Source organism: Mercenaria mercenaria, chromosome 19 (genome assembly GCF_021730395.1).
Source record: "Mercenaria mercenaria strain notata chromosome 19, MADL_Memer_1, whole genome shotgun sequence".
NCBI lineage: Eukaryota > Metazoa > Mollusca > Bivalvia > Venerida > Veneridae > Mercenaria > Mercenaria mercenaria.
In genome coordinates, this window is record NC_069379.1 from 1,406,803 (window position 1) to 1,427,861 (window position 21,059).

Sequence of the window (21,059 nt, forward strand, 5' to 3'; positions counted from 1 at the left end):
TCGGTATTGTTTAAAACAATATGCAAACCAGTCTTAAAATTACGTCATTTTAGCACCACCTGCCAAAGTGTACTTTCAGTTTCGCTGACCTCAATATTTATCGAGCGATCAGAAAGAACAGATGATTGATTACGAGGCAGTTTAGTGCCTACACTGATTGTTTATGCTTTTCGATTAAGATACTTGCTTAACATGCAAAATAATCGACCATGATTTAGCAAAATATCAGAAAGCATACAGAATTTTGGACAAATATAAATTCGGATAAGTGAATACACAGTGCCAAGAATCTGAGTGACGTTATATACGCGGTTCTAGTCCATTTATTAAACCAGACAGATGTTTAGAATCAAACAGAATTATTATGTCAACTTAAAAAAAAATTGAGATAAATTACAATTCATTCAGCTCTAAGGAATTTGCAAGTTTATAAAAATTGATTTGCGTTCCCTTTATATTGCCATTTGCAATAACTATCAGGAGTACTCCTGATAAATTTTCTCAGTTTAAATACATGTACCGGTTTTATCTTTTAAAAGGAGAAAAAGGAGTAATGGTAATTGCTATTTAAGAGAACAAAATTTATAGCAATGTGCATACGGCTAAAATTATGAAACCTCTAATAATTTAATCAGTCCATCCACTGTAGTATAGAAGCACATAGTAAATAAACCGAAATGGCCATTGCCAAATAACTTAAATGTCAGGGCTACCAGATTAAAATTTTGGTAGCCCAATGGGCTACCAGTAAATTTGCAGATTTCTGAAACCCTGTGATTATTATTATCTCCAAATTTACCAGGTAAGCTCATAAAAATGTGAAAATAAAGGTATATTGTATTTAAAAATGCTGTGGAAAAGATGTTCTTAAATGCTTCCAAAATGCCCCTGAATGCAGGAAATGAAGCGCTGAATTTCAAAATTTTCCGGGGGAGCATGCAGGACCCCACTAGCTGACCGCCTACTTTTCTATTTCAGCCTGTTCAACAAAAACTTTTTGACAACCCTGGGATATAAATATTGATGCAACAGTAAAATTTACCAACCTGTGCACGGAATTTTAAGAAATCTTGGAATGATATCCTAGAAGTGCAGTTCACTCCTAACTGATGCAGTATATCGCTTGTCCACTCTTCTAAACACAGCTGCTTACACATAAATGCAAAATTGTCCCTGAAAAAAAATTAATACATCTTTTCTGACAGAATGCTATTAACCCCTAGACTGCTGGCAGCAAGTAATTCTGCCTTTGCGATCAGTGCAGACCATGATCAGCCTGCGCATCCTGCAATGTTCGCAATTTGGTAAGTAATTTTTCAGTAATAACTCCTTTGAATAATAAATGGTATTGCCCAAATTGAATGATGGACTAGTCCATTATAGAAATTTAGCAGGTAAATGTTAAAATACTTTGTTATGTACACATGTCATAAATTCTTGTGAGTAATGTATAATCAGCTTGGTAACTCAGAAGTGCACAGATGGGGTATATTGTAACTCATAGTCATAGATGGGTACAAGTATGAAATGTCATGATCGATTTATCGGACTGTGTTCCAAAATAAGTAAGTAATATATCGGCATGTCATTAAAATAAGATTTCCAGTCTACCGATCATGCAAACTATATACACTGGGACCCCTTTATAATGCTGTCTTTTGGGTCCTAGGTTTGAGACCCGCGGAACTAGCCGGGTTAAATTTATAACGCGAGTTGGCCGTATATGCATTTTACTCATTAATGTTATTTTTACTCATGATATTAGTGTCAGGAACAATCTGGGCCGAATAAGCCAAGTAAATTTGGGCTGAATTAGGCTCAATTAGCCATGGTCCGAGTCAGCCTGTATTCGTGGAATTTTACACCCCTAAATGCACGTCCTAACTTATATTTTGATTGACTCTTAAATACTTCTCTGTAATCCTAGCCTATCCTCATAGGGTTGTCTAGGAATACGGAAATTCCATAATCCTAGTAGAAGTTCAAGTAGAATCAGAGGCTACAGTTACGGTACCGTAACACTAGCCGAGGCCTAACAGGACAGTAGCTCAGTTCACAAGCATCAGAACTGCGTGCACAATTTAAATCAACACAAATCAAATGTCACAAAGAAATAAACCAATCATGCTGAGAAACCTATTCAAAAATCCATCCTTGTCGTCGTCACAAGATTCAAAAAGTTTTTTCAGTCGCTCTTCCTCGCTCGTGCTGCTAGAACCACTCTCCGTGCTTGTCTGTGAGTCGAGCGAACTGTCTCTGTTATTGTTTCGCCTACTATATTCTGCCATATTGCGAACTTCGTCATTTTCTCAAAAATTTACTGCAAAAAATGTTCAGCATCTCAATTTTTTGGAAACTGCAGGTAACCGGAAGTAACTTCAAGTAGTTCTCTGCTTGATTGCAAAATCTATAAAGAATGCAGAGAACCATTCATTAACCGGATGTTGTGTAGCATATTCTAATTTACGGGTTAGTTGGTTACTTATTTTATACAACTCATTCTCCCTGTAAAACATATTTTGGCATATCCTCATAATTTTAGACTTGTTAACACTTATTATGACTAAATCCCTGTCAGTTGTTTGTACAACTATATATAGTCTTTTTCTCTAGTCATTCAGAGTATTGTAAGTAGTATCCATATGTATATTCTACTTACTGTCAAATGTTACCTTTCTAGTCATTAAGGTAAATGTAAGTATTTGCATCTATTGTAAAACTTACTTATTCCAATTATGAACTTTATAACAATCAACTATATGCATTCCACACTGATGTTTTATTTGTTATGTTATACTGTTATAGCCTCATGCATGTAATATGCCATGACTAAATGAATAAACTTGAAACTTGGTTTGCCACACAGCAAACAAAATCTGAATCACCGTGCAAAAATTATCATTAAATGTATTTTGCAATATCTTAGATATAGTGCATTTAATGCTGCTATATCAATTACAATTTAAGATATTATCAAAAGTATTTGTTATATTCTCATCTGTTTGAAAGTTTGCACATGTCTTCTTCAGCATCACTTTTATAAGTTGTGAAAAAAATTACATAGTCATTGAAAACTCCTTAAAGTTTCAACAGAACCTGGAACGTCAATATTTTCCCATATTGACGGTCAAATTTCATATCGGGTGTGTGACATCATTTACATGTATGCCTTCTTTAATGACGATATTTTCAATTTCACTTAGGCTTAATAACAAATTTCAATCATTTATGTAATAATTTTAAGTGCAGATGCGTATATTTAAAAAAATATCATTAGATTTGCATTGAGAAATATGGACTCGTTCTTTCACGGAAAAATATTGCACTCGCGCAATATTTCCGCCCCAGAACTCATGCTTATTTCCCGATACAAGTCTAATAACCTATAAATATTGAATGATTGTCTAGAAGTGTACTTTCCAGAAAAAAGTATGTTGCCTGAAACATGATTTGAATTTACCTCTGAGATGATTGACAACTTCTCTATTGGATGAGAGCTAATCATGAAACGGCAGTCTGACATCGAGATCTGACGTCGATCTGATGTCAGCATCTGATGTCAGTCTGACGTCGTGATATAATGTCAGTCTGACGTCGGGATCTGACGTCAGATTATTTTTGCAAAACCAACTAGAATCCAACGTCAAACTGACCTCAGGATCTGACGTCAGTCTAACATCAGACTGACGTCGGGTGCCTGCTGGGACAAGAATAAGTACTAGTGAATGGACAATTTTGTAAGTGACATTAATTAATTCTGCATCAGTTCCTCTGTTCTCCAAAGATCTTACACCGGCAGAATTTTCATCATCATCTTTTCCCACATATTACACCGCACTACTTATTGTCTGTTAAGTGAGTAGTAAAAAAAACAAAAAACAATCTCAAAAGTGTGTATTTTATAAAGAAAAAAGAACTGCGTAGATCGCATTGCTTCGCTTTATCTTCTCTCTTTATTTACAACTTCTATCTAACAGATGCACCTTTAAAATTTTCGAAATAAGCACATAAACGTGGATGCATCCCCTTTAATGTTTTTAAAAGTTATTTTAGAGAAAAAAAGCAAAGTGCAACCATGCAATCGCGCGCAAAATGGAAGACAGGCGTATGTTCTTTCCGTGTATTCAGCAGTAATTGTACATAATTCTCGTTTATTCTTTGCAATTTCAAACACATATAAGAATTAAAAACTGAAATATATTATCAAGACATGCCGACCTTTATGATAACCTCTATACTGACTTTTAGCAGATTCGTATTAAAAAGATAAAATTAACTTGCACAAAGTCCCATTTAAAAGCGGAGTCGTGAATTGCAAATGATAAAAGGTAAGACAATTAACATCTATTATTTTGATAATTGACTGACAGTTATATGATTAATATTATGACGAGGGGTGGTCTTTATCGTGCCCGAGTGCTAGCTCGGCCCTTCTGTCAAGAATTTACATTTAAATGGTAGATGTGGGTGCTTGGGGTGCTACACACCTGGGGTCACTTATCCGTCTCCCTGTACTAGCAACAACCGCAGGATTGATAACTCTTGCAAACACCTGAATCAAGATTTCCAGAAAATTTGATCTCAAAAATGTAAATGCTTGCAATCTCCTTTTAAACCGATCTTATTGTGTTGCATAGAGGGTATCATAAATGCTGTATGTCTTTTTAAGACGGAAAGTGTGGAGATCGGAAATTATTCACTGTTTTCCAAAATGAAAGTACCATTATTTGAATAAGGCTAAATGCCATTTTCATTTTGTACTGAATGGCTGCGTAATCTCTCGTAAGAAATTAAGGAAATGTTCCTTTATAATAGATAGATAAGTCATTTCAAAATAAATAAAATACATGTAGGAGAAAAAAAATGCAGTTCGTGGCGGTCACTAAAGAAAAAAAACTTAAAAAATTAAGTGTCAAAATCTATGATATGCTTTTAACGTCCAATAAAACTTTATCAGTAAATTTAATGTTCAAAAACACAAATAATTTGTAATTTATACATATATAAGAGCTTTTCATCCTAACCAAGACTAACAAAAAAGTGGTAGATCTAGTTGTTGCTACCAGTAGGGGCCTAAACACACTTTAATTAGTATTTATCTTAGATAATAATTCATTTTCCATCAAAAAAGGTATATTCTATGTGTATGCAATCATATCAAGAAGGCAAGTGCAACGAAACATTTACACATATATACTTAAGAAATAATTTATAGCAAAAGAGTGTTTTAACACTACGTATTTATGCGCGATGGACGGTTATACGTCGGGCGTAATAATATCATGAGGGCGCAGCCCGAGTGAAATTATTTGTATGACGTATTACGCCTGAGTGTATAAATAGTGTTAAATAAATTATTCCGATTCCAATATGTGTTTTAATCTGAAACAGTAGATAAAATATAGGAGCGCTCTTTCTTAGTCGCAACATAAACTTTGACGTCACCGCACGTTAACATGACGTCATTCTAGAGTAAGGGTTAGAGACCACCAATTGTTTTCCCATAGACTTACATTGTAACATTATGGCGTGTACGGCCTTCCATACATCGAAACATGTATATCTAATCACAAGTTTTTCAAGAGCTATCTTAGTTCTACCAAAATATCGGACGAAAAACATATGAATAGTGATACTTTATTTATGTAATTTTCGTGTGAATGAGATGACCCCCTGTTTACATCATTGACATGGCGGGAGAAATTCGTTTGATAAAACTTTTTTTCAAACACATAAAATGTAGCAAAGTTTGTCAATGTATAATAAAATACTGTAAATGCAGTGAAAAAATATCAATTTTGAAAAAATAACCACTTCCTGGGTTTGTTTACATGACTGACCAATCAGAACGCACAGACGTTACCTTATTCTCAGGTATACGCTTACCTCATTCCCAGTACTTTTTTGAACTGGTGGTCTCTGACCTAAGAGTATTTCAACAGAGAAAAACATATTAGAATTAGCATTATTCAAGACATGCTGATTCTACTGCACTTTCACATGTCGGATATCGTAAGAGACCATACGTCAGGAATTGAAGACACGATACAAAATGTTCAATCTCATATCCTATTACGTTACGCTTAGGATCTGAACACGAGCTATTGATAGCCTCGTTCTGACGACCCTTACGCTAGCCAATCAAAAGCTAACTTACAACATTCTGCAAGCTTAAAAAAGTCTTGTTTTTTGATATCTACCATTCTTATGTCGTAAGAGGACAGATAGCCGGTTAGCTTAGTCGGTAGGGCACTTGCTCTGTTAGCGAGGTGTCCCGGGTTCGAACCTTGGACTGACTGCAATTTTTTCTTACTCTTTGGCATTCGAACAAGTCGTCTGATTGGTTCAAATAAAAATAGATTTGCGAAAATAAAAATAGCAATATTGGAAATCCAAAATATATAGAAGACGAATGTGAATGGGTCATCCGCTTTTCAAAATATGACATAGTTTCTGTATATCTTAGAAACGATTCAGCTGTAAATGCCGTCCTATATGAAAGCCTTTCAAAATTTATGATCTAATCGAATTATTCGAGGGGTGATCTATACTTGCTCTGCCTTTGTTTTCCAGTGAGAATGCTCTGGCTTTTGATTGTGTTGTTCTATTCTTCAACAACCTCAGCTCTACAATGTCTCAGCTGCCAGAATGTCCCTGACAAACGAGACTGTCACAATCTCTTGACATGTGGCGCACACCAGGTATTTCAAGTTATTGAGCTGCAACAACACAGGTAAAGTAAAGGCATGCGGCAAACTGTTAGACTGAATGATAGTGAAAGACACAATGTGACCCTCAGCTACGCTACGTAACCACCTTCATGTCATTGGATAAATGTATAAAATGACATTTTGCAGTGATCTACATAAGAATACAGTCAGCGTTTCAATTACAAGGAAAATTTGTTAAACGTAGTAGCACCTATTATTAGATTTGTGAAAGGAAATTAATTATTTAACTTAAATGCATTTTAATATATCCAAAGAACGCCACTTGTGGGAGTCAAATATATTCCGCATATTATAACAAAAATGCGCCCGACGTACAAGCTTTGGGTGGTACAATATTCGCCATAATATAAGTCTACTGTGCCTAATATCTAACAAGAAGATATTCAAATAAATGAGTTTTTATATGTTGAAAGATGTGTTCCCAAACAATAAAAAAGTTACTTGAGGTAATTCTGTAACTCATGCTACAGCTGCAATCGTCAGACTTATCCAATAATTGTAATCATGACATTTTTCAGAACGGTAAAAAGAACATCACGGTATGTTTTACAATGTAAATCACATTATCAATATGGCATTAAAAGGATGTATCGTTTTTTAGGAATGCTACACTAACCGTGTTATTGATGGCAGTAGGAGAAATCTCTACAATTTAGGATGTGTAGATCAATATGTAAGTATATTAATTTATATTTGTCACTTTTTCTGATGTAAAACTATGGTGATTCTTTAGATACACAATATGAAAAGTTAGAGTAAATACTTTAACACATGTTTTAAAAGGTATTTAAGCCAAAAGTGACATGCCAGATGAGTTTCAAGATACAAAACGATTCGTACAAAGTAGGTCAAACCTTTGATAAATATAAATTCGTACAAAGTAGGTCAAACCTTTGATAAATGACATAATTCGGTTTAATCAAGTTCAGTAAAATACCTAGTGCGACCATTTGCTGTCCTGCATAAACTTCGTCAAAATCAAGTTTTAATAAATTTTATCTAAGGCTAATTGGCGAAATACTGGAAAATATAAAGAAGATATTTCTCTATATCATTCACTGTGCCGAACAAAATATCTCCTTTGAAATATATTTTATAATTACCTCCCTTTGTGGCTTTTAGAATTACTGGTAACGTATGGTTACCCTAATACTCAAGTCATTCACGATGCATGTACAGCTAAATAATCCTATAGAGATTAGAAGCTAACTGTAACTAGAACTGTCACAGGAGTGACTCATACCCCCACCCTACGGTCTTGTCACAGAAGAATGGCAACCATAAGGAATCTTAAAAATATTTTGGAGTACTTCATCCTGGGCTTCCACATATAAGTAATACTAGTATAATACTAGTATAGTAATACTAGTAAATATATTAAATCTCTAATATTAGAGATACACTAAAAGTGAATACAAAAAAGTGTCTTACCGACCCATGTTACCACGGAAAAATGTTTTTACTTTTTACATAGGACTTACAATAAAAAAGTTAGAAAAATACCTAAAATATTGAAAATCTAAAAATAGGATTCCTAAAAATAGACTAATTCCTCTGGAATTTAAGGGGAAGAAACTCAGTACAAAGGTTAAAAAAGGTTACTTCCCTTTGGCTTACATCAAAATTAACCTTAAATTCTAGGTAAAAGGGGACACAATTCAAGAAAAATAGTGTCAGAGTTATGCACCTTGTGTCACATGATGTGGGTGATGAGGTGGAACATCTATTTTAAGTCTGAATCAAATCCATTCAGTAGTAATTGAGATATAGTGAAAATACATCAAAATTAACCTTAAATTCTAAGTAAAAAGGGGCATAATTCATGAAAAATTGGTGTCAGAGTTATGCACCTTGTGTCACATGATGTGGGTGATGAGGTGGAACATCTATTTTAAGTTTGAATCAAATCCATTTTGTAATAATTGAGATATAGTGAAAATACATCAAAATCAACCTTAAAGTTAAAGTAAAAGGGGACATAATTCATAAAAAAATTTATGTCAGAGTTAAGCACCTTATGTCACATCATCTGGGTGATGAGGTGGAACAACTATTTTAAGTCTGAATCAAATCCATTTAGTAATAACCGAGATATAGCGAAAATACAACAAAATTAACCTTAAATTCTAAGTAAAAGGGGACATAATTCATGAAAACTTGGTGTCAGAGTTATGCACCTTGTGTCACATGATGTGGGCACATGATGTGGGTGATGAGGTGGAACATCTATTTTAAGTTTGAATCAAATCCATTCAGTAGTAACTGAGATAAAGTGAAAATACATCAAAATCAACCTTAAATTCTAAGTAAAAAGGGGCATAATTCATAAAAAATGGTGTCAGAGTTATGCACCTTATGTCACATGATGTGGGTGATGAGGTGGAACATCTATTTAAGTTTGAATCAAATCCATTTAGTAATAACTGAGATATAGTGAAAATACAACAAAATTAACCTTAAATTCTAAGTAAAAGGGGACATAATTCATGAAAACTTGGTGTCAAGAGTTATGCACCTTGTGTCACATGATGTGGGTGATAAGGTGGAACATGTATTTTAAGTTTGAATCAAATCCATTTGGTAATAACTGAGATAGTAAATTTCGGGACGCGACGGGACGGGACGGGACGGGACGCGACGGAACGCGACAAAACTGACTCCTATATACCCCCTCAAACATGTTTGGTGGGGGTATAGGGGCATAATTCATAAAAAAAAATGGTGTCAGAGTTATGCACCTTATGTCACATGATGTGGGTGATGAGGTGGAACATCTGTTTAAGTTTGAATCAAATCCATTTAGTAATAACTGAGATATAGTGAAAATACAACAAAATTAACCTTAAATTCTAAGTAAAAGGGGACATAATTCATGAAAACTTGGTGTCAAGAGTTATGCACCTTGTGTCACATGATGTGGGTGATAAGGTGGAACATGTATTTTAAGTTTGAATCAAATCCATTTGGTAATAACTGAGATAATAAATTTCGGGACGCGACGGGACGGGACGGGACGGGACGCGACGGAACGCGACAAAACTGACTCCTATATACCCCCCTCAAACATGTTTGGTGGGGGTATAATAATGTTTGCCAAAGAAATAATAGTAATGTTCTAGAAATTTTACCTTTGTTGCCTGGAACAGTGATATATGACCATTTTGTGTCGATTCGCCGTAAAACCCAACTCACTCACTTGTTGCCTGGACTTTCCATTCATGTAGCTATAATCGGTACACTATCCTATGGTAGATTTTACTGGCGACAGCACATTTAGTTAGTTCTTGTCCAAGACATCGACTCAACCTTGCATAATATGCCAACATTTTCTGTCCCAGCCACTGAGCCAGTTCTGTTCCAACGTTATGCTATGCAGTCCCTTTTTGTTAGAATTTAATATCAAACAACATAAAAAAGGATCAGTTATTAAAGCATACTTTCCAGGCATGCAGTCAACTTTCCCAAAGTGGACTTGGGAGGAGGGAAATGCGTTCTGCATATTCTGATTTGACATTCTCGAATTCTGATCACAAACGTAGTGTTATAACTACTTGTTTCCAATGCTGCAATAGCTCGGACGGATGTAACTTAAACACGTGTGGAATAGGTAAACTCTTTAAATGTTATTTCTAATAATGCTAATCAATATCGAGTCAAATGTAGCCTACACTTGTCTTTTTACAAGTAGTCTAGATGTACATAGTTATAGTATATTTACAAAAAAGTAGTCTAAATGTACATAGTTATAGTCTATTTACAACTATTCTAAGTCTAGATGTACATAGTTATAGTCTATTTACAACTATTCTAAGTCTAGATGTACATAGTTATAGTCTATTTACAACTATTCTAAGTCTAAATGTACATAGTTATAGTCTATTTACAACTATTCTAAGTCTAAATGTACATAGTTATAGTCTACTAGTATTTAGAACTAGTCTAAATGTACATTGTTATAATCTTTGTTCCCTTCCTCGTGCCCTTTTCAGTAGCGTCGTGTTTTCTTTTATTCTGTCCCTACTTCCCGAACGGGACACTTGATACTTAATAAATAACTTGCTTCTCATTCTGGTCTACTTGCTTGTTGCTAGGTGACATATGTTTAGTTATTAATGTACTATGAATATATGTCGGACATGCTGTTACATAGCATTAAGACACCTGTAGGATATGTTGTTACACGAGAGACATGTTGGATATGCTGTTACATTAATGCTGTTACATTACATTATGTGATTACACAAGAGATATGTTGTTACACAAGAGATATGTTGGATATGTTGTTACACAAGAAATATGTTGGATATGTTGTTACATTAAATACGTGTTATATATGTTGTTACACAAGAATATGTGTTGGATATGGTGTTACACAAGAGACATGTTGTATATGGTGCTACGTTGGATACATGCTGGATAAATTGTTACATCAGACACATGTTGAACATGTTGTTACATTAGAGACATGTTGGAAAAAATGTTACATTAACTAGCTTCTGGACCTCCACATTCTGATTTGTTAAACTACTTGCCACGGATTTGCATAAGTTGCTACAAAGGAAAAATATGTCAAACTACATTAAATCCCTAATTGCATATGTGTACGGCATATAATTATTTCACCCCTTTTTGTTTTAGATTGTGATGCAGTTTTAAATAATTCAGAGCAAGAAAGTATTAATGCGACTTTATACCCTACCCACTGCACACAGAACAAGTTCTAACTGCAAAGTTTTCTTGATATTTTCAGCTCTTAGTCCATGTGCAGCAAATCCTTGCGTTCACGGCGCATGCTCAGATGTAAGCAATACAGACTTCCGGTGCACTTGTCATTCTGGATATATTGGTCGGTTTTGTGACTTTAGTAAGTTTTAGTGTTTAAAAGTGATTCCGATAATATCACTTTACATCGAAGAGGGATCGATATGAGGGGAGACAAGAAGAATAACATTATTAAATGAATAAGATCAGTTTTTGACTATCATGTTATGCTAATATCAAGATCTCATTATATTAAAACTAAGACACGCCTTTCTACTGAACTGGATACTTAACATTCAATCATGATTCATAAAACATGGTACTTTTTGATAACATTTTTCAAAGTGCAAAACTACGGTGCTCCGTTAGGGCCATTGTGGTTTCACGCTGTCGTCCTAAGTGCGAAAACGCATATTTTTCGCATCGAGGTTTCGCTTTATCGCAGCGTGTTTTCGCTTGATCACATCATGTTTTCGCGTCAATGCATAGGACGACAGCATGAAACTACGATGGCCATGACGGAACACCGTACACAAACAAAATATTAGCAAATTGGGCTTGCATACATCTCTTGTGTGTCTCTACATTAATAATAACATAATACTTATGAGTAAGGGTATTTATACATCTATCTTTATGTCACAGGGTGAGAAAAATGTGCAGCCAGGCCGGGACTCGAACCCGGGGCCTCGGAACACCGTTCCGTTCCGATTCTCTACCGACTGAGCTACCCGGCCGCCTACACACTTTCTCCTCGTTTTAAAATTCAAGTTCTATACCGTGACACATTTCCCCACCATTTTGAAATTCATCCTCGAATTTCAGTGGGTACTTTTCTCACCCTGTGACATTTATCGATTTTTTTACCTAAATAACGTTATTGAATTCACATAAAACAAGTTTATTATTTATAGATACAACGTTCTTCTCATTCTGTAAAATTCAACAATTATATTAGCATACAAACAATATAACTTGAGCTTTAGCATCGAAAATTCACTGCGCAATTAACGCTTTCACAATGTAAGATTTTTTGAGTCCTATTTTTTATATCTTATCACAAAATATTTATTACGAAGTTTTTACTCTTCCTTAAAACTTGATTCAACTAACATTAAGGTACAAAACGAAGATGAAGTCAATGTTTTTGCAGGTTAAGGCAAAGTATCAGATTATAGATATAATAGTTTATCTTTAAAACATTAAGAACAAGAGTGTCCATAGCAATTTACTACCGGTGTGTAATTAAAATCTAGTTTGCTTTTCAATTTCGTTAGGATATATAACTATTTTTCTTTGAATAATGACAACAAACCTTGAGTCGCGAACTGGATTAGCAGTATGTGATTATTGCTTTTTGCAATACATAAAATGTTCCTGTCACCTATATTCATCCACTTTTGTAGGTGTGCAAATAGGCAATACACTGATACAATAAGTGGAAAAATCTATCTGACACACCAGTTATGTTGTAGCCTAACAATGTCTGATACCTATGCAATTATTGATTTTTTTTTCATTTGAGTGTAACTTTAAATTCGAAATTCGAAATTTGCTCTCGGGAGAGCTTATTAGTGTATAATGTTTTATCATTTGTGTAATGTTAGATGCGTATGGCTCCGTTGCACTAGCGATGTCGTCAACAAAACCAACATCAGCAGCGCCAACGACTCAAACAACAACAGCGTTTCACATAGATTCATGCATTTATAACCCTTGCATGCGAGGTCAATGTTCTCCATATCAGAATACATATAGGTGTACATGTGAAGCTGGATTTTGGGGAAGAAATTGTGAAAAAGGTTGACTTTGATATTATTTGAAAGTGCATATAATTAACACATGGATTTAAATATAACATATACAGTCAAACCTGTCTATAAACACCACCCTTGGGAAAGCCAAGATGTGGTCTTTATTGGGAGGTGGTTTTATTCACATGTTAAAAATAGACTGTAAATGTTAAAATGGGAAACAAAACATATGGTCTTTATAACCAGGTGGTCTCTGTTCAGAGGTAGTCTTTAACACAAATTTGACTGTAACGGAGTTTATCATTGAAAGTAATTATTAGTATGTTGTGTTGTTTAGATGTAGTTTCTTTACTGCAAGAATTTATTAAACGTATATAGCAATAAATAACTGATAATTAAAAAAGTCAATTCATTACCTGCTATGTGTAATTATATGTATATTCAATGAAATATGCTATCTTTATAGCAGCATATACAGCTCCACAGGCGACAACAACACATGCAAGTCCCACGACTCATAAAAGTAAGTTTGAAATTTATACACATGTTTGTTCACGCTAACTTCGTAGCAATTTTGAATTTTTCTGAATTTTAGGATACCATGTTTTGCATAATAAGAAACAACACTTTTTCAGTAAATAGATCAACGGTGCACTGTATATTTCTAATACTCAGCTAGAGAAAATAAAATATAAATCAAACACATTTTTGAATTCTCCATAACATGCGGCAATAAGCAAGTTGCACACCTAAATTTACCTTTGATATTAGTCTTGAAGTTGATACTCGCTGATAGAGCCGTGACAATCTGTAGCGTATTCAATAAAGTAATATGCTAGCTAACGATCATATGTTCGCAAGAAAATATTGATACGTTGTTAATTAAATGTTGTAGAAATTCATTCTTGTTGCCTACAACTCAATGCGTCTATTACAAAATTTATAATAAAAAAATTATTGTTACTTTTCAATATGTTTGGTGTGCCTAAATAATTAAGAAATAATTAATAGCAAAAGAGAGTTGTTGACCTATATTTATGTCGGTGCGACGTTAAATCCAACAAAATAAATAAGTAAATAAATAAATAAATAAATAAATTTAAACGTTATATGTTACGAGTTTATCATTGAAGAAATACTTTGTTGTTTTGTTTAGATGCAGATTTTTACTGCAAGGATGTGATGTACCTGCAGACAATATATACCATCCAATCCATAAACTGCTATATGCAATAATATGTACATTGTATATTTAGTAAAATGTCATATTTTATAACAGATTCTGCAATTCTAACGGTGACAACAACACATGCAAGTCCCACGACTAAAAGTAAGTTGAAATTCATACACAGTTCCTTCTCACTAACTTGGTAGCAATTTTAAATTTCTCCTGATTTTGGAATACACTGTTTTATTTAACAGAAACAATAGTATATGCAATAAATCGATCAATGGTACATTGTAAATTTATGTATTTAAAAACAAATAGCATTTTAATATGATGTTACATGACAAAAGTTTGTATTAGTTTCAAACTTACTTTATCATGACTTTTTCAATTGAGAAGTATATTCTAATGAACAAAGAGCAATTGTCAATGTATTTGTTTCTTATCCGGTTTTATTTAATAGTTACTTGACAGTAATAGTAAGAGGGCTTTAGCCCGAACGACGTCATGAAAATAGGCGTGTAATAACGGCTGAAAGGCACACACCAGACGTTTAATTGGTCTCTTTATAATGAACATTCGCCTCATATTTATCTAGGTCAAATTTTCCAGAAATTAATTTGTTATACTTCTTTTCATCAACAATGTCATGATTATTTGACAATCGAACAGGAAATGATTCAGTACCCTTTCTCCCGCCATAATGACGTTGCTTTATTGACGTCAACGCCAGAACATCCTAACGTCCAAATTACCCGTTCCCATTAGGATTATGACACTTGAGGCACACTGCGTGTGAGGTACACTGCGCCATTATGGATCCTCAATGAAGGTCGTAATGGCTGATTCTAATGGCATTTTTGTTACTCTTCATAGTAATATAATATGTAAATGTAATTCATTTTACGTTATTCGCAGCACAAGAGTCATCTAACATTCTAACATTTTAGGAGCTAGATTGACTTTTCAAGCACGGTAAAATTCCTATCCGGTTTGCAAGAAAGTATGATATTATCAACTTTTATTGCAGGTAGATCTTTGACAAAATAGGTTATTGCCCTAGAGAAGAATTTTACATACAATATCTGACTAATTATTGAAATAGCAATATCATTAATTAGAAATAATTTCTAATTATTAGATATTTTATAATCTAACTCATAGAATGCGTTCATATTTAACTCTTAGACATAATGTTTTATGGTGGATCAAGTCAAAAACGGATTGAACGTAAAATGCACAAGAGGTCTAACATTATAGAGCAGGGGCCGTATACATAATGCACCTTTAGTATAAGTATAAGGAATTGATTATTTACTTAAGTATTACTTAGGTAAGAAATTTATTTTACTTAAGTATATTTGTTATTCATAAAACAACTTAATAAGTAATTTTTGTTTTTTATTGTGGACGAAAACATTAAAAAAACAACATTAATTTCAGAAAGATACAACATGCATAATTAGAAAAATCTATGTTTAAAATGATTTTATCTGAAAAACAACACTTTAATCGTGCTCACCACGCTATTCTATTTTCTGACTTAAGTCATTTTTACGTATCTTAAGTTTAAGCTGTTTTATGAATAGGACTTAAGTGTTTACTTAGACTTAAGCTGAAATCACCACAAACTTAAGTAAAATCTTTAACTTAAGTCAAAACTTATACTTAAGATGCTTTATGAATATGGCCCCAGGTCTCTTTCGACAGGTACTAATAAAACATACGGAGTGATTCAAATATCAGTCAACAAATTTGAAAACGTTATAAAAGGAACAGGCATAAATACATTTTAGTACAATATAATTCTATAAATAAGTACCTATCTCTGTCGATTACTTGAAACAATCTAAGCAGAAGAAACAAACAAACAAACAAAAATGTGAAGAGAAAAAAAAGTTACATCATCTCCCGCTTTATAACACTTCAACCCTGCCATAACTTAAAAACTTGAAATATTTAACAAATTTTAGATTTAATATAATGTAGGTAAAGCAAACAAATTTTGCAATCGTTCAACAATTTTGCCTGTTTAAATATGATGCAATTTGCGGCCACAAATGTCCGATGATTTAAAGAATGTAATCCGGGAAAGGAAACTTTGTGATTTTGTGCAACTTTTATATAATCTTAACCTTTTTCTTTGTTGCCGGATACCGATACCTTCGAATCCGACTATTTCCTCTTGGCATAGAATGTTGAAACTTCAAAGTATGATTGGACATGCAATGTAGATGGCCTCTAATGATTTTGTGACAGTGGGCTGAACATAGAAAAGTCTTTTCAATTAATAACTTGAGAACCACTTTACCCAGAATGTTGGAACTCAGTAGGATAATTTGACACTCTGAGTAGATGACTGGAGAACCATTTGGCCTCGAACCTTCAAATTCCATAGGGTGACAGGGGTTTTGATCATCTCATAGTTTTTAGCCATTCTCATAGTTCACTTCCTGATTGCCAGAATTCCTCCTTTTAGTGACAAAGCCGACACTTGATATTTCTTACCTGGGTGGAAGTAATTAGCTTACGTGTATCTGTTAGACAAATGCAGTTATAATTGTTGTTTTACTTTCATATAGATGCAGTTTGTGCGTACAAAGGACAGCTTCATTATCAAGGTCAAACATGGCAAGATGGATGTAGTCAGATGTGTACATGTACAGACGCCGAGAACGGATTGTACTCGTGCAGAGCAGTGTAAGTTGGTTTGTTCTCTTTTTTCCAGGGGCAGTGTGTTATATGGGCTATATAGCCAAGAAAAATAAATGACAAATTTTGCATGTCTTGATATTTTACTTGTCATGTAATCTTGGAACGACATGTGTATATTATATACATGAATATTATGTGTATTGCAATGAAAGTGAAACAAATTAAGCACGTGCATTTGTGCATTTTATAGGAAGTGAATAGAAATTTGTTAAAAGATTTTTTTGGGAGCAAAGAACACAACATAATAAATAGAAGACTCGAGAGATAATGAAATGTACAACTGTTACACCTCTCACGCCCCCTAGCGGGATTCTATTACTCACGCCCCCTAGCGGGATTCTATTATAATCATAATGAATATTCTCCATAATCCCAAAGGACCTAAAATAAAACAACATTGAGTCAAAAAGTAAAGTTATTGTTGACTTTAGAATGAAAAAGGGGATATGTTTAATTCTCATATGGTGACTGTGTTGATAATAAGTGCTTTGTTATTAATTTTCAAAAGCATGTCTTTACTGACTCACAAATAGTTTGGGCTATGTTTCAGTATATATCCCTGATAGCTTAACTGTCACATAGTGACAGGGTGAGCTTTTCTGATCACCCTTCTTACGTCGTCCGTCCGTCCGTTCACAATTTCTTTTGAACACGATAGAGACCACATATTACAAGCAATTTTTATAAAACTTGTACAAATCTTGTAGTGGTATGATATCTCGGTACCTTTCGAAAACTGGCCAGATCCCATCATGGGTTCTAGAGTTATTGCCCCTTAAAAGGCCAGAATTTGCGTGCGTGCGTGCGTGCGTGCATCAACAATTTCTTGTCTGCACGATAATGGTTTCATTTATGATTTTATTTTAACCAAACTTGCACACAACTTGCATCACCATAAGATCTTGATTACTTTCTTTAACTGGCCAGATCCCATTATGGGTACCAGAATTATGGCCCCTGAAAGGGCCAGAATTATCTATTTTGACCTTGTCTGCACAATAGCAGCTTTATTTATGATTCTATTTTAACCAAACTTGCACACAACTTGTATCACCATAAGCTTTTAGTTCCTTTCTTGGACTGGCCAGATCCTATAATTGGTTCCAGAGTTATGGCCCTAGAAAGGGCCAGAATAAGCTGTCTTGACCTTGTCTGCTCAATAGCAGCTTCATTTATGATTTGATTTTAACAAACTTTGCACACAACTTGTATCACCATAAGGTCTAGATTAATTTTTATACGCCCGAAGGATTCCAAAGAAACCTGACACAAATGTTCATCTCATTGAAACGACGTGTACAGTGCAAGTTTCGGATGGCTCACTTCAAGGTCAAGGTCACAGTTAGGGGTCAAAGGTCATATGACTTTGTTTTGTGTGTATATTGATCTGCATTTGCGTTGCATTGCAGTGCTCTTGTTTTTATTTGGCAGATCCTTCTTTTGTTCAGTTACAATATTTTTTTAATTACTTCCCTTTTATGTTACTATAAATAGCTTCTTGTCCTTAAAGGCAAAGAAAGTCTCCTATATAAGTGACCCCCCCCACCCCCCCAAATACCAGATTTTTAATCCCAAATATACAAGATCCTATCTGGTCCAGTCTGATAAGGGTCCATAAAACCCCTGTAGACTTGACATGTAGCCTAATTATTGTCAGAGAATCATAAATTTTATTGCCTACAGATAAATTGGTTATTTCCTGTGTTTTGCATTTCATTGATTGAAATGCTTTTTTTTAGAATGTACACAAATGTTTTTTTTTAATTGATGTTGATTAATGTCCCGGCCAATTAAATTATAACTCTTATAGCAAAGCAATTCTCACTCCTTAACCTTTAAATAATTATTTAAAACTGAATAAAAGAAATTAAAAATGGATTTATTCAATGATTATGATCTTTTTATCAAAAGTAACAAAAAAAAAAAAAAAAAAAAAAAAAAAAAAAGAAGATAATTGCTGGATTTTATTAGAAATTAAAGAAGCGTTCAGTTGCATTTTTAATAGATAAAATGGAATATGGACAGAAGGGTTTTATATATTAAAAATGCATAATTCCCCTTGTGTTGTCTAAATAACATTTCTTTTATGTATAATAAAATACAGCAATAAAGAGATATCATTGTTCAAAATACACATACTTTATTATTTCTAAAAGCTATGTGCCTGAATGCATTTTTTTTTTATATTTTTGATTAAAAAAAAAACAGCAATGATGAAATGTAATTGTTAAAAAATTTGATTATTAAAAATATGATAAAAAACTATTGTATCTTATCACTTTGTTCATTTAGCCCTAATTCAATCAGGCTTTCTAAACTGGTTATAAAGGTGAGAACTGATTTTCTAGGTGAAATATCACCTGTAATTTATGTACTGCACAGTAGCTATACAGTAGCTTATTATGATAAACAGAAGCAAGTCTATCAATGGTCCAGGCTTGTGTATTGGCCATTACCACCAATACGCAGACCTTATCATTCCCATAGGCCACATACCAGGCATACCAGAATCAGTGTCTTTAAGTGCAATGATAACAGGTAAGCGATATAGGGCCATTATGGCCCTCTAGTTTGTTCAAGTGGTAATCATTGCAATGATTGTAAATTTAGTCAACTTGACCGGCTTTGAACGCAAATTCTTTCAACTTTATACAAGACATTTTTATCAGTTCAAAATAGTTAAAGTTTATACTATTTCTGAATTCATTACTATATTTTAACTGTTGATTAACAAAGTTTATATCTGAGACATTGCCCAGAATACTTTATAATCACTTATTGTAAATAGATTGTGAAAACAAATGAGGGAAGAAATGACCTTGAACTCGTTTTTGATTTGTTTGTAAAATGATTTTTGCACGTGCACGGAATCTCAGCAGAGCCAGAGTAGAAACTGCCATTTGAGATTTGCGAGGGTATTTACAACTTCCAGCTTTGTGTGCAAAATCAATAAGAGGAGAATATTACATGATATACATTATTTTCATTCATCTCAACCTCATTGCGTTGTTAACGACCGTCCTTTCAACACGTAAGGCTATAACTATTTGTTTCAGGTGCTTGAACTGGACCTCGTTACCAAGTATTTGTCATCTGGAAGATCCAGTACCAGGTTTGTGCTGCAAACAGCCCAGGTGTCCTAGTGGTGTCATCATCAGCATTCCAAAAGCATACAGACATCAATATCCAGGATACACATATGTTTAACCAAGCATACGTATATAATTGTTATGTTGATTGTAAATTTTGAATTGGAGTTTTAAAATTTATGTATTTCCTTAATCATTGTATTAAAAACGGAATGCGATTATGGCTGAAACAAGAATTTTATAAGGTAATAAAATAATCAACATAATTGTTGGTCATATTTATATATTTTATAAATATACGATATTAACCCTTACCCTGCTAAATTTCTAAAATGGACTGGTCCATCATTCAATTTGGGCAATACCATTTATTATTCGAAGGGGAGTTTACTGAAAATTTACTGACTGAAAAGCGAACAGTGCAGACCATGATCAGACTGCACGGATGTGCAGGCTGATCTTGGTCTGCACTGGTCGCAAAGGCAGAATCACTTGCCACCAGCAGGCTAAGGGTTAAAGATATTATATGATATATACTATATACTCTACAGTGGGCCTAGTGTGTGGAGGATAGATAATCCCCCCAAACCCCCCCAACCAGCAACCAAGTATATCATAACAGAATACATCACAAATTACATTTTTTTTGGGACAGTTTCATTAAGCTCGCCAATAACTTGACGCAATGTTCAAATTCAGTGTAGATTAGTTTGATCACGTGGATGTAAAAAGCGTTTCAATTATTTACAAATTTGCGTTAAATTACATCCAGTGGTCCGAACATACCGTTCGCTAGTTTTTTTTGCCCTCCGGGCAGGTAGTCAAGAGAGTAAGTTAAAAA

General features: G+C 34.0%; 2 protein-coding genes across 3 annotated transcripts in view; one reads left to right on the forward strand and one right to left on the reverse strand.

Moving 5' to 3' along the window:
• The window catches only part of LOC123542403 (colorectal mutant cancer protein-like), a 66,072-nt gene extending 63,695 nt beyond the window's left edge, over window positions 1–2,377 (reverse strand). Inside the window, exons 1-2 of the mRNA XM_045328238.2 lie at window positions 2,137–2,377; window positions 1,047–1,173 (exon numbers count right to left, since the gene is read on the reverse strand). Of these exons, the coding sequence (XP_045184173.2) occupies window positions 1,047–1,173; window positions 2,137–2,288 (279 nt within the window). The 5' untranslated portion in view covers window positions 2,289–2,377. The remainder of the gene's footprint in view (window positions 1–1,046; window positions 1,174–2,136) is intronic.
• Window positions 2,378–4,241: 1,864 nt separating this feature from the next.
• LOC123543107 (protein jagged-2-like) lies at window positions 4,242–20,488 on the forward strand. 2 transcript variants are annotated; one of them, XM_053531396.1, is made up of 10 exons: window positions 4,242–4,328; window positions 6,574–6,701; window positions 7,333–7,404; window positions 10,176–10,338; window positions 11,482–11,595; window positions 13,100–13,294; window positions 13,713–13,769; window positions 14,526–14,576; window positions 16,997–17,114; window positions 20,186–20,488. In XM_053531396.1, the coding sequence occupies exons 1-10, from the start codon at window positions 4,319–4,321 to the stop codon at window positions 20,334–20,336; spliced, it is 1,059 nt and encodes a 352-aa protein (XP_053387371.1). In that variant the 5' UTR covers window positions 4,242–4,318; the 3' UTR covers window positions 20,337–20,488. The 2 variants fall into 2 exon arrangements, with proteins under 2 accessions (XP_053387371.1, XP_053387372.1); XM_053531397.1 differs by lacking the exon at window positions 13,713–13,769.
• The last annotated feature ends 571 nt before the right edge of the window (window positions 20,489–21,059 follow it).

Bases quoted from the DNA above. Each gene is read 5' to 3' on its own strand.
- LOC123543107 (XM_053531396.1), top strand. The intron at 10,339-11,481 runs GTAAACTCTTTA...TGATATTTTCAG, and splicing joins CTTAAACACGTGTGGAATAG to CTCTTAGTCCATGTGCAGCA. The intron at 14,577-16,996 runs GTAAGTTGAAAT...ACTTTCATATAG, and splicing joins TGCAAGTCCCACGACTAAAA to ATGCAGTTTGTGCGTACAAA.